The sequence below is a fragment of the Borostomias antarcticus genome (assembly GCF_949987555.1).
Source record: "Borostomias antarcticus genome assembly, chromosome: 9".
Classification (NCBI taxonomy): domain Eukaryota; kingdom Metazoa; phylum Chordata; class Actinopteri; order Stomiiformes; family Stomiidae; genus Borostomias; species Borostomias antarcticus.
Window position 1 is genome coordinate 708461 of NC_140242.1, and position 13229 is coordinate 721689.

The 13229-nt window shown below is 48.2% G+C and overlaps 1 protein-coding gene across 1 annotated transcript in view; it reads right to left on the reverse strand.

Moving 5' to 3' along the window:
- LOC311313362 (receptor-type tyrosine-protein kinase FLT3-like) overlaps window positions 1–11316 on the reverse strand; it is a 19917-nt gene extending 8601 nt beyond the window's left edge. Inside the window, exons 1-14 of the mRNA XM_084443486.1 lie at window positions 11254–11316; window positions 9258–9457; window positions 8961–9091; window positions 7833–7959; window positions 7503–7645; window positions 7181–7335; window positions 6798–6936; window positions 6303–6486; window positions 6059–6162; window positions 2730–2838; window positions 2263–2489; window positions 1260–1354; window positions 1011–1143; window positions 303–407 (exon numbers count right to left, since the gene is read on the reverse strand). Coding sequence (XP_084299612.1) covers window positions 303–407; window positions 1011–1143; window positions 1260–1354; window positions 2263–2489; window positions 2730–2838; window positions 6059–6162; window positions 6303–6486; window positions 6798–6936; window positions 7181–7335; window positions 7503–7645; window positions 7833–7959; window positions 8961–9091; window positions 9258–9430 — 1825 coding nt within the window. The 5' untranslated portion in view covers window positions 9431–9457; window positions 11254–11316. The remainder of the gene's footprint in view (window positions 1–302; window positions 408–1010; window positions 1144–1259; window positions 1355–2262; window positions 2490–2729; window positions 2839–6058; window positions 6163–6302; window positions 6487–6797; window positions 6937–7180; window positions 7336–7502; window positions 7646–7832; window positions 7960–8960; window positions 9092–9257; window positions 9458–11253) is intronic.
- Between the last annotated feature and the right edge of the window lie 1913 nt (window positions 11317–13229).

Consider the following 13229-nt stretch of genomic DNA (forward strand, 5'->3'; position numbering starts at 1 on the left):
ATCTTAACCTCTCTCTCTCTCTCTCTCTCTCTTTACCACGCCCACCTCTCAGCATCTTAACCTCTCTCTCTCTCTCTCTCTCTCTTTACCACTCTCACCTCTCAGCATCTTAACCTCTCTCTCTCTCTCTCTCTCTTTACCACTCTCACCTCTCAGCCTCTTAACCTCTCTCTCTCTCTCTCTTTACCACTCTCACCTCTCAGCATCTTAACCTCTCTCTCTCTCTCTCTCTTTACCACTCTCACCTATCAGCATCTTAACCTCTCTCTCTCTCTCTCTCTCTCTCTCTTTACCACTCTCACCTCTCAGCATCTTAACCGCGACCTGCAGGGAGACCCCCGGCTCGCTGATGCCGTAGGCCGTCCCCTGGACCACCATGCCGAAGGCCCCGGAGCCCAGCTGCTCACCTGGGGGACAACACACACTAAGGACAGGGGCACCTGGGGGACAACACACACTAAGGACAGGGGCACCTGGGGGACAACACACACTAAGGACAGGGGCACCTGGGGGACAACACACACTAAGGACAGGGGCATACAGGCGGCGCTGGCCGCAAACACTGGACAGTAGTTAGTTTCTGGTGCTGTCCGTCCATGAGGATAACCAGTGCTTCTCAAGTGGTCGGCTGGCCACATCTTCTCAGGTCATAGGTTCAAATCCCAGCCTGCCACACTCACCCAGCTCCAGGTTCTCCCTAGGGAACTCACCCAGCTCCAGGTTCTCTCTAGGGAACTCACCCAGCTCCAGGTTCTCTCTAGGGAACTCACCCAGCTCCAGGTTCTCCCTAGGGAACTCACCCAGCTCCAGGTTCTCCCTAGGGAACTCACTCAGCTCCAGGTTCTCCCTAGGGAACTCACCCAGCTCCAGGTTCTCCCTAGGGAACTCACCCAGCTCCAGGTTCTCCCTAGGGAACTCACCCAGCTCCAGGTTCTCTCTAGGGAACTCACCCAGCTCCAGGTTCTCTCTAGGGAACTCACCCAGCTCCAGGTTCTCTCTAGGGAACTCACCCAGCTCCAGGTTCTCTCTAGGGAACTCCCATGTCTGGTCATATTGGAAGTCTTTGAAGTTGATGTAGATGTAGTCGTTATCATTGGGCCCGGCAATCTGGATAATCTGCATCTGGCTCTGGTACTGCGGCTTCTGCAGAGAGGCACCAGAAACATAACCCACATTACCTACTCCTCTGGACCTCGTCCTGGATGGAGGGAACCATTAGTTATGTCATGTGATGGTTTCTTTGTAGAGCAGCTGCTTACCTTCTTTCTGATGAAATACATTAGTGCGAGAGTGACCGCCACCAAAGCCAGGAGCAGCATCAAACTACACACCTTCAGAATGTGACCGCTGGGAGCTGAAACACAGAACAGCGGGTACAGCACTCTCTCAATACGACTGTCACGACACTGGGACTCTGGATGACCTCTGGATTCTTAAGCACAATTTATGCTTCGTCGCTCAACACTTTTAAAACCGTCGCTCGACACTTTTGACGTCATGGGCGACACTGAGGAAAAAAAGTGTCACTGAGGGCTGTCGCGCACCAACAGATTTTTCTAATGTTGCTGACTCCGTCACAAATTGTCGCTCAAGTGATAGCTAAGGCTCGTGCGTTGCCATTGATATGCTTGTTCCACAGCCTTGTTTTAGTTTTATCTGTCATTTGACGTTAGGCTGTCATGGAAGGAGTAGAGGAACGTCTCTCCCAGCTTGTGAGGAGATATCCCATCTATACAACTCATCCCTGAGCAGAGGAACATCTCTCCCAGCTTGTGAGGAGATATCCCATCTATACAACTCATCCCTGAGCAGAGGAACGTCTCTCCCAGCTTGTGAGGAGATATCCCATCTATACAACTCATCCCTGAGCAGAGGAACGTCTCTCCCAGCTTGTGAGGAGATATCCCATCTATACAACTCATCCCTGAGCAGAGGAACGTCTCTCTCAGCTTGTGAGGAGATATCCCGTCTATACAATTCATCCCTGCCCCTTCAGAGATGCCCAAGTACTGAGGGAAAGAATGAAAACAAAACACAATGAAAACCGCTCTCTGATAACCTCTTTACCGCAGATTAAACTCTTTCCCTCAGAAAGCCGCTTCTCTCAGAATGACAACAAACGCGCAACAGAATGACAAGCGCACGGCTGATTGTTTCCATAGAGACGACGCAAATTGTCGCCCGAAGCATAAATGCTACACGTCGAACGACACTTTTTTTTTGTCGAGCGACACTTTTCAAGAAGCATAAATGAGGCTTTACTGGAATGTTGTGTGGAGGGCCGGGCCGGGAGATCCATCCTGGTGAAGATCGGCTCGCTGCACTGAGAGCTGACAGAGTTCGTGACGCAGCACTTGACAGAATGGCCGTCCACGCTGGCCCGAGTCAGAGTGCTGAGGGCCACACTGACGCAGAACTGGCCCGAGTCAGAGTACCGAGGCTGGGAGGTGGCGCTGATCTCCCTCCAGGCTGCTGACTCTGGCTGACAGCTGTGGGTGGACAGGGTGCAGGTGAGGAGCCTGTTTAAAAACATGCATCCTTCATCTCTTCTCTGAGATGACCTCTGATCTACAGTAACACCCCTGGTGTGTATTCCTTAAGAGCCCTGTCAGATTCGGAGCAGGGATTTTCCTAGGCAGGACAAAAGGAACGATGCATCTGAGAGTTTTCAAACAGGGCTACCGAGCAGGGCTTCTGTGTGTGTCTGCCAGGCCATAGCTGAGATGTACCTGTCTATGAGCAGAGGGCAGGTCCTCCATGTGAGGGTCATGGGGAGGGAACTGTTGGTCTCACAGGTGATATTCTCTGCGTCCTCATGGAGGCGGACGGTTGGAGGATCTGAGAGACAGAGTTCAGACAGTAAACAGGCAGACAAATCAGAGGCAACAGACATAAACAGATAGAACTCTGGCTGTAGAGACTGATGAGAGATACATGTGTGTCTGTATCTCTTTGTTGGATGGAATTATATCAATTTCCAGTCAGACAAAATTGCAGCTGATCATTTCCACTTAAAAAAAAAAAAGTATTTATTTTTTAAATTGAATTTATTCAACCAGGCCAGCCATTAAGATTGTATTTTAGGAGGGGGGGGGGGGGGAGCCTCTCTAACAGCTCAGCCTTCTTGTATTTGCCAATATTCTTCTGAATCTTCTTCCTAGGAAGAGGGGGGCAGGTCTATCCTCCTGGCAGAGTAACAGGGAGGGAGGGGGGGCAGGTCTATCCTCCTGGCAGAGTAACAGGGAGGGGGGGGGGGGCAGGTCTATCCTCCTGGCAGAGTAACAGGGAGGGAGGGGGGGCAGGTCTATCCTCCTGGCAGAGTAACAGGGAGGGAGGGGGGGCAGGTCTATCCTCCTGGCAGAGTAACAGGGGGGGGGGGCAGGTCTATCCTCCTGGCAGAGTAACAGGGAGGGAGGGGGGGGCAGGTCTATCCTCCTGGCAGAGTAACAGGGAGGGGGGGGCAGGTCTATCCTCCTGGCAGAGTAACAGGGAGGGAGGGGGGGGCAGGTCTATCCTCCTGGCAGAGTAACAGGGAGGGAGGGGGGGCAGGTCTATCCTCCTGGCAGAGTAACAGGGGGGGGGCAGGTCTATCCTCCTGGCAGAGTAACAGGGAGGGAGGGGGGGGGCAGGTCTATCCTCCTGGCAGAGTAACAGGGAGGGGGGGGGGGGGCAGGTCTATCCTCCTGGCAGAGTAACAGGGAGGGAGGGGGGGGCAGGTCTATCCTCCTGGCAGAGTAACAGGGGGGGGGGGGCAGGTCTATCCTCCTGGCAGAGTAACAGGGAGGGAGGGGGGGGCAGGTCTATCCTCCTGGCAGAGTAACAGGGAGGGAGGGGGGGCAGGTCTATCCTCCTGGCAGAGTAACAGGGAGGGAGGGGGGGCAGGTCTATCCTCCTGGCAGAGTAACAGGGAGGGAGGGGGGGCAGGTCTATCCTCCTGGCAGAGTAACAGGGAGGGAGGGGGGGGCAGGTCTATCCTCCTGGCAGAGTAGCGGGGGTGATTGGGGGGGGGGGGGGCAGGTCTATCCTCCTGGCAGAGTAACAGGGAGGGAGGGGGGGCAGGTCTATCCTCCTGGCAGAGTAACAGGGAGGGAGGGGGGGGCAGGTCTATCCTCCTGGCAGAGTAACAGGGGGGGGGCAGGTCTATCCTCCTGGCAGAGTAACAGGGGGGGGGCAGGTCTATCCTCCTGGCAGAGTAACGGGGGGGGGGGGCAGGTCTATCCTCCTGGCAGAGTAGCGGGGGTGATTGGGGGGGCTCACTGCTCCTCCTTGCTCCTCCCTGCTCCTCCCTGCTCTTCCCTGCTCCTCCCTGCTTCTCCTTGCTCTTCCCTGCTCCTCCCTGCTCTTCCCTGCTCCTCCCTGCTCCTCCCTGCTCTTCCCTGCTCCTCCCTGCTCTTCCCTGCTCTTCCCTGCTCCTCCCTGCTCCTCCCTGTTCCTCACTGCTCTTCCCTGCTCTTCCCTGCTTTTCCCTGCTCCTCCCTGCTCTTCCCTGCTCTTCCCTGCTCTTCCCTGCTCCTCCCTGCTTCTCCCTGCTCTTCCCTGCTCTTCCCTGCTCCTCCCTGCTCTTCCCTGCTCCTCCCTGCTCTTCCCTGCTCCTCCCTGCTCCTCCCTGCTCTTCCCTGCTCCTCCCTGCTCTTCCCTGCTCCTCCCTGCTCCTCCCTGCTCTTCCCTGCTCCTCCCTGCTCCTCCCTGTTCTTCCCTGCTCCTCCCTGCTTCTCCTTGCTCCTCCCTGCTCCTCCCTGCTCTTCCCTGCTCCTCCCTGCTCTTCCCTGCCCCTCCCTGCTCCTCCCTGCTCTTCCCTGCTCCTCCCTGCTCCTCCCTGCTCTTCCCTGCTCCTCCCTGCTCCTCCCTGTTCTTCCCTGCTCCTCCCTGCTTCTCCTTGCTCCTCCCTGCTCCTCCCTGCTCTTCCCTGCTCCTCCCTGCTCTTCCCTGCCCCTCCCTGCTCCTCCCTGCTCTTCCCTGCTCCTCCCTGCTCCTCCCTGATCCTCCCTGCTCCTCCCTGCTCTTCCCTGCTCCTCCCTGCTCTTCCCTGCCCCTCCCTGCTCCTCCCTGCTCTTCCCTGCCCCTCCCTGCTCCTCCCTGCTCCTCCCTGCTCTTCCCTGCTCCTCCCTGCTCTTCCCTGCTTTTCCCTGCTCCTCCCTGCTCCTCCCTGCTCTTCCCTGCTCTTCCCTGCTCTTCCCTGCTCCTCCCTGCTCTTCCCTGCTCCTCCCTGCTCTTCCCTGCTCCTCCCTGCTCCTCCCTGCTCCTCCCTGCTATTCCCTGCTCCTCCCTGCTCTTCCCTGCTCTTCCCTGCTCCTCCCTGCTCTTCCCTGCTCCTCCCTGCTTCTCCCTGCTCCTCCCTGCTCCTCCCTGCTCTTCCCTGCTCCTCCCTGCTCCTCCCTGCTCTTCCCTGCTCTTCCCTGCTCCTCCCTGCTCTTCCCTGCTCCTCCCTGCTCTTCCCTGCTCCTCCCTGCTCCTCCCTGCTCTTCACTGCTCCTCCCTGTTCCTCTCTGCTCCTCCCTGCTCCTCCCTGCTCTTCCCTGCTCCTCTCTGCTCCTCCCTGCTCCTCCCTGCTCCTCCCTGCTCTTCCCTGCTCCTCCCTGCTCCTCACTGCTCTTCCCTGCTCTTCCCTGCTCCTCCCTGCTCCTCCCTGCTCTTCCCTGCTCCTCCCTGCTCTTCCCTGCTCCTCCCTGCTCCTCCCTGCTCTTCCCTGCTCCTCCCTGCTCCTCCCTGCTCTTCCCTGCTCCTCCCTGCTCTTCCCTGCTCTTCCCTGCTCCTCCCTGCTCTTCCCTGCTCCTCCCTGCTCCTCCCTGCTCCTCCCTGCTGCTCCCTGCTTATGAGCATGAACAGCTCCACCTGCTTTGACGCTAACTTTGAGTGATCCTGGCGAGCTAGGCTTGGCAAAATGCCTATTGTCTTGACAGCGTCAGAGGTTTTGTGTTGCTTAATTATAGCTCTTAGACTTTAATGTCTTCAGAGAAGCAATTTGTGTTGCCGCATACGCAGAATACATAATCAACACATTTAAAAATCTGTTATGAACAGGGGCACAACAAATACAACAGTGGTAAAAGTCCCTCACCTGTCACACACAACGAGACGGTCTTAGTTCGTCTCTCTCCTCCGGCCTCCACATGTAACTGATACTCTCCTGGATCCAGATCGCCACACAACGTCAACAGAGTCCTGAAGACACAGGGAGGAACAACAACATCCTGACATACTCAAGATTAGGTCTTAACATTAGACCTGTGGTTCATTCTACAGTTTATACAACAGCCTTCTTAGTTTTGTATTTTACTCTGTTCTCTTCGACACAACTCTACCTGTTGTTCCACAGGCGTTTGGGCTTGGGGCACCGCGTCTCTTTCCACCTCCCATCTGGGCCCACCCAGGCACAGTGGTGCAGGCGGGGATGGGAGGAGACGTTAGCCTGCAGGCAGAAAGTCTGCCTCTGCTGGCCTGAGATGGTACTGTTCTCCTTCACCTGGACTATGATGTACTCTTCTCCTGAAGACACAAAACAACGCACTTAGTGAATGTGTCATACTGACTGCTGACTCAGTGCTATCCCACAGACAGACCACAAGTGACAGACAAGAATAAGACAAAGAATAAGAATTAAGAATACAATGAGCAACAGAACTTTTGAATCTAACAGACAAGTACACAATAATACAGACACTTAGGTTCTGGTTAGACATGTGAAGTCAGCCATGTGAAGTCAGTTAGGGAGGGGAACAAGGTGAGGTGTCAGAGATACAGAGGTGGCACCAGTCAAACAAACAGAGTCAGACTGCGGATAATCCAGTTCTACTAACCCAGGACTCTGACGTGGACAGACTTGGTTTGGTTGTTGTTGTTTGCACAGGTGTAGATGCCAGTGTCATTCACATTGACTGACTTAAAGAACAGGTAGTGCATTCGTGTCCCACGATAGTGGTTTTCTTTTTGGCAAACCTAAAGCAAAATATGTTTTTGTGTTAAGATAGAAACCACAGCATGGTAAGAGAACATGAATGATCAGTAAATCAGCCCTAGAGAGAGCAGAGCACTGAGGGCTTGTTAACTTTGGAGATTGGTCACTTTTGAAGGAGTTTAGAAGGGGAAGTGATGTCATATACATAGTTAACAGGTATACAATTATGAAGAGAAAAAAAAATGGTTGGAAATGTGTGAGAAAAAACTGTTTTTCTAAAATTACCAGTTCTTTTCCTTCAGGACTACATTCCTTCATGTCTTTATGGATCGTCCACCTCACCATGTCGTTACTGCTTCTACAGCGAAGCAGCAGAGACTGTCCAGGACTCAGAGGAACCCCAGATGCCTCGTCCTCCACACTAGGGCTTCTGTCCAGATCTGAGACGCATACATGCACACGCACACACGCACAAACACACACAACAAGTAAAACAGTCATGTTCTCTGTAACATTGTTCTGAGTATGTGTGTTGTTGTTGTTTTTCATACTTCAAGTTCAAATATGCTAGTGTATCAATGTTACATGTGTTATGTAATTATCCTACCATAGTCATAAAGCTGGGAGCATTCCTCTCCTTTCTCGTTCTTTGCGCAGCAAACAACCGCTGTTTTAGCAAAGAGACCACTTTCCACTGTGCTAATTGTTGTGCCATTGGCCTCCCGACACTTCTGTCTTATTAAACCATTACTGGTGGGGAGTGGAAAGAGAAACATATTGTGTTGACTTTTGTAGTAAACGAGATGAGAGTGTGATAGCATGTTATAATGTGACAAGAAATGTGATAGCATGTTATATTGTGACATCACTGTTGGACCACATCCTGGAGAATGCGGTGTGTGTGCAGTGTGCCTGGTTGAGGGACAGCGGAGCTCACCCGTTCATGTCCAGGTTGTTGAACCAGAGCATGCTGGGGGCGGGACGGCCCTCTGAGACACACTGGAAGACAGGAGCATAGCCGGGCGCTCTACTGATCAGACTCAGCTGGGGGTTTGTGGGATGTCCTTAGTGCAGCAATAATTACAATTAGTCCCAAAAAAAAGTGTTTAAAATGCCATCATTTTAAACTCATTTGAGAACCAAATTACAGAGGCAAAAAAGAAAATAAGCAATTTTACTCAGTTTTACTAGAGATGTTAATAGTTAATCGACTATCGATAAATTGCTGATAAGAATTTACTCAAGTAAGATTTGGTAACTCGATTAATTGCTTGTTAATGGAACAGAACTTTTTGGGGGGGAATGAACATCATCAACGGGAGTTGCGTGAAATGTAATCACGATTTAGGGTTTGACTGCACATGAGGGCCACGCCATGTAGTGAAGGCTAATTGGGATGCCGGGAAATTTCAACGACACAACGGAAGAAGACAAAAAAATGAAGCGAGCAAAGTGCAGTCCAGCGTGGGACATTCTTATCAATTAATCGACTATCTCGTTTGTTAAGGTTAACAGTTATCCATTAATGAAATTCCTTGAAATTTGCAACCCTAGTTTAAAGAGCATTAGGGCCAACAGCTGTTTTTTTTTTTAAGCTTCTGAGTTTAAAGTCAGAAATTCTGACTTTTTTCTCAGAAGTTATTTCTGACTTTTTTCTCAGAAATTCTGACTTTAAAGTCAGAAATTCTGAGGTTTTTTTTCTCAGAAATTCTGACTTTAATCTCAGAAGTTAAATCTGACATTTTTCTCAGAAATTCTGACTTTAAAGTAGGGTTAGTGTTAGGGTTAGTTAACTCAGAAGCTAAATAATAAACTCAGTTGTTGGCCCTAATGCTCTTCCGTACAATGATATAAGATTGGTATAGATAATATAAAATGGCTTGCTTTGAAATTGCCTGGATTTTGCAATGCCCTGAAATTTCAGTTCAGTGGATGAATATAACAGTTCAGTGGATGAAGATAACAGTTCAGTGGATGAATATAACAGTTCAGTGGATGAATATAACAAAGAAATGTATCAGAACAATGAAAAGAAAGAGAGCAGGCTAGTAGGGGCATCACGTACCCTGGGCTGGTCTCACCAGCAGAGAGACCGTCAGTGAGGATTGGGTGCCGTTGCTGGTCTCACATCTCAGGGTGTAATCTCCAGAATCAGCCTCAGACAGCTGAGGGATGATCATGGAATCATTTCCCATTCTGGAAAGATAAACCACAGATCATTTTCACATATTGTAAGCATCAATCAAATATTCTCGTGCATGTACACACACTCTCTCTCTCTCTCTCTCTCTCTCTCACACACACACACACACACACACACACACACACACACACACACACACACACACACACACACACTTACGGAGTGTGTACTGGGTCCCCTCCATGGCTCCAATTGCAGACAGGGTCTCCGGAGAGATGTTGTAGGATCAGCTGGAGTTTCTGTCCAGCATGTAACTGTAATGTGATTGGACCAGGCATGTTCTGTAATGTGATTGGACCAGGCATGTTCTGTAATGTGATTGGACCAGGCATGTTCTGATGCAGCACACATGACAGGCCCTGAAAGACAGTTAAAAAAACAAATGTAATTTCACCTCTCCCTCTCAAAACAAAACCATTAATGACGTTTTCAATTAAGTGAATTAAGTTTAGTTCCATCAAAGATAATTTAAAACTGCTGTGAAAAGGTTGAGACAATATATATACAGTTGTGGTCAAAAGTTTACATACGCTTGTAAAGTACATATATGTTTTGAGTTTCCAATAATTTCTACAAACATCATGAAGTTTGGTTCTTTTAAGAATTTATTGTGGGTCTATTGAAAATGTGACCAATCCTGCTGGGTCAAAAATATCCCCACAGCAACATGAATGATCCATTTAGAGGATGTAGAAAGTTGTGTCAATCAAATTAGCTTAGTGGCATGGTCTCATTGTCAGTGATAATGATTGACTACAGCTGGTGACTTCTGAGTCCATTTAAATAGGGCTCATTTAATACAAACATTAGACTCAGACACAAACGCTACAATGGGGAAATCTGGGGAAAAAGTGGATAATTGATTTGAACAAGTCAGGAAAGTCACTTGGAGCCATTTCAAAGCAGCTACAGGTCCCAAGATCAACTGTGCAAACAACTGTTTGTAAGCATGGCACAGTTGAGTCACTGTTTGTAAGCATGGCACAGTTGAGTCACTGCCACGATTAGGAAGAAAACCCAAGCTACCACCTGCTGCGGGGTGAAAACTGGTCAGGATGGTCAAGAGTCAACCGATCGAGAACCACCAGAGAGCAGGTCTATGTATGGTAATGTATTAGAAGCTCATGGAACACATGCGTCAGCGTCCAGTCAAGCGTGTTTTACATGGCCATGGGCAGGAAGGAAGCCCTTGCTCCATAAGCGGCACCTCACGGCTCGACTGAAGTTTGCTGCTGATCACATGGACAAAGAAAATGCCTTCTGGAGGACCGTTCTGTGGTCAGATGAAACAAACTTGGGGCCTTTAACCCCGAGAACACCATGCCGTCAACACCATGCCAGTGCACCGATTCTGTCAACGTGGTCAAAGATTCATCCAGAAGCTTGTGGATGCAAAAGCGCCTAATCGAGGTGAAAATGGCCAAGGGACATGTAACCAGATATTAGCATTTCTGTAGGCTATGTATATTTCTGTAGGCTGTGTATATTTGTGTATATTCCGGTAGGCTATGTATATTTTTGATGCAACAGATTTGGTCACATTTTCAGAAAACGCATAAATTCATAAAATAACCAAATTTCGTGAATTTCTTTTGTGTGACAAGTATGTGCTCCAATCACTCTCACAGAAAAATAAGACTTGTAGAAATTATTGGAAACTAAAGACTCCCGTGACATGCATGTTCTTACAAGGGTAACTTTTGACTACAACTGTAGCCATATAAAACATGTTATAGTTAAGAGAGAACGCAGGGAGGCTAATATTTTTACATGCAGTTTGAGTGGTGCAATTTAGTTTAAGTTAAAAAAAAAAAAAGTCATTCGGACAGAAATAATTTAATCGGATTTAAGATGTTATTATGCGATATGCTCCCGGTTCATGTGCTTTATAAATCACTAGGAAGGTGGTTAATGAAACATCAGTTGAGAAGTTCGTTCTCAGCGATATTGCGGCCATATCGCCTAATTAATGGTCTCTCTCCGCACATCATGCAAAACGATTAGGCTAATTGTTTTTAATAAGCATGGGCTGTTGATTAGGCGTTGGAAAACTGAATCAAGTGCATAAACACTCCGGTTCTGTTACAATATTGGCTTTAAAACGGATGCAGTCCCGGATACATTATTTCTTCACAGAGGCGCCTTTGTTTCTTACCTCCTGGTTGTTCTCACAGAATCCCGGAGATGGATCACCGTGCGCTACTGCGCACAGCACCAGCACAGCTAGGGGACACAAAACCAAATGAAAGTCAACCTTTTCATGTTTCATTTACCGTGAAACAGTAAGTGAAATGGTGAGCTACTGGTGGGTAGGCTAACGGTTATATATAGACTCACCAACTTTATATAGCCAAAGTTCTGCAATAGCTCGGTTAATTGTCTCAAAGTCAATTGATGACCACATGGTGGGGATTTGGTGACGAAATTAGATATTGCTTGTTTTGATTGAGATCTAGTTCTATATTTTCAAACAGCCTCTCTTCTATAATAACACGATAACCAAAAACATCTGTTCAAAAAGAGCCAGCCTACAGATAATTGGTCTGCATGTTACTTTTTCCCGATGGATGTAATGGTAGGCCACGGCCTTAGATTTCAATAACTCACCAATAAAAGTTCCCCCCGCTCCTCTCATGACATTGATGCGTTACTTGCGTCGCTCTGTCACATACTGAGCTGTGTGGGAGAAGGGGCCCAAGAACATGATCATACCAGCAGGCGCATGGTTTAACGGGAACTGAGGTCATAACTAGAGTAGGCCATGATGGCAGTAGGCCATCTCTGAGTGACAGGCTGTCAAGTAGCTGGGCCACCACAGAAATGCAGTGAAACATATAACATACACGTTATACAGGAAACAAAGTAAACAAAAGCCCATCCATAGGCAAGCAGTTTTTTCACATGAAGATTCATATTATAATATCTGGGGTGGCAAGCAATCTAGCAATGACTATACACAATTACCTTTTCAAGACATGATCTAAAGTCTGAAATAAGAATACACAGACCTAAGCTCCAAAATAAGAGCATTCAGAAGATCAGAGATGAAAGTTGTGTACATGTTTTCACACTGAACTAAGTGCACACAGTAAATGTCTCCCACCCAATATGCATATTCCTTTTTGGTAAAAGCCCCCTGACTCTCACTGACTCTGGGACCACACACACACACAAACACACAAAACACACACACACACACACACACATCACACACAGCTGACGTTCCTGCGCCACCAGCATTTAGTACCTAACGTGTGTGCATTATAACGTACTTCTTTTAAATATTGTTGCTAACACTTGTGTTAAATATTGTTTCTGTATTTTAATATATTGTGAATATCTTTTGCTTTGATAACTTGCCTATGTTTATTAGTCCCTTTCCTCATGCAAATACTTGTCTGGGTGTTGGGGGGGTATAGTGGACTAATGACCAATTACTGATTGCTCCAACAGAACTAGTAGTATAATAGGATAAGGTATATATTATTCAGATTATTCGATATTATAAACAGTTCGTAGAAAATGTGTTTTCTTTAATTCATTAAAGCTGCTGACGATGCTAAGCATTAAAGCTACATGAGATATCTCGGCACTTTGGCGGCCTCTCTGGTCGTCATAAAATCGGCACTGCTTTTTAAGAACCTCAATATCCACAATTCCCCACTCACTCACTGTAATGATGGGAAACAATATGATAACGAGCATTAAGCAGACTGGATTGGAAGATTGTAGCTACTTAAATGGACTTTCTGGAAGGATGGCTTCAATGCAGGTAAATACCGGTCTTCTTTCTTTTATGTGCATATAGATAAATTCACGGGGCAAAGTGTTTGTTGTCTTCCTGATAGATTTCCCGCCAGTGTACTAGCCAGTACAGTACACCGAAATTAAATTAATAAATTCTCAGGGTATCATGCAGTCTCATGTCCTGAAAACGATTTTGGGGGCATTGCTAAGGCCAATTCATAAACTAATAGCAAGTAAAGGTGTATTTTGAACTATTAAAAGTTATTTCATTGAGCTTTGAATGCAAGGAAATAGTTACACAAACAAAGGTTACAATATGGCAGATGACAGAGTATACAGCCTATGATGACATCAGAGGTGAAACATGAAAACGTCAGATGATCC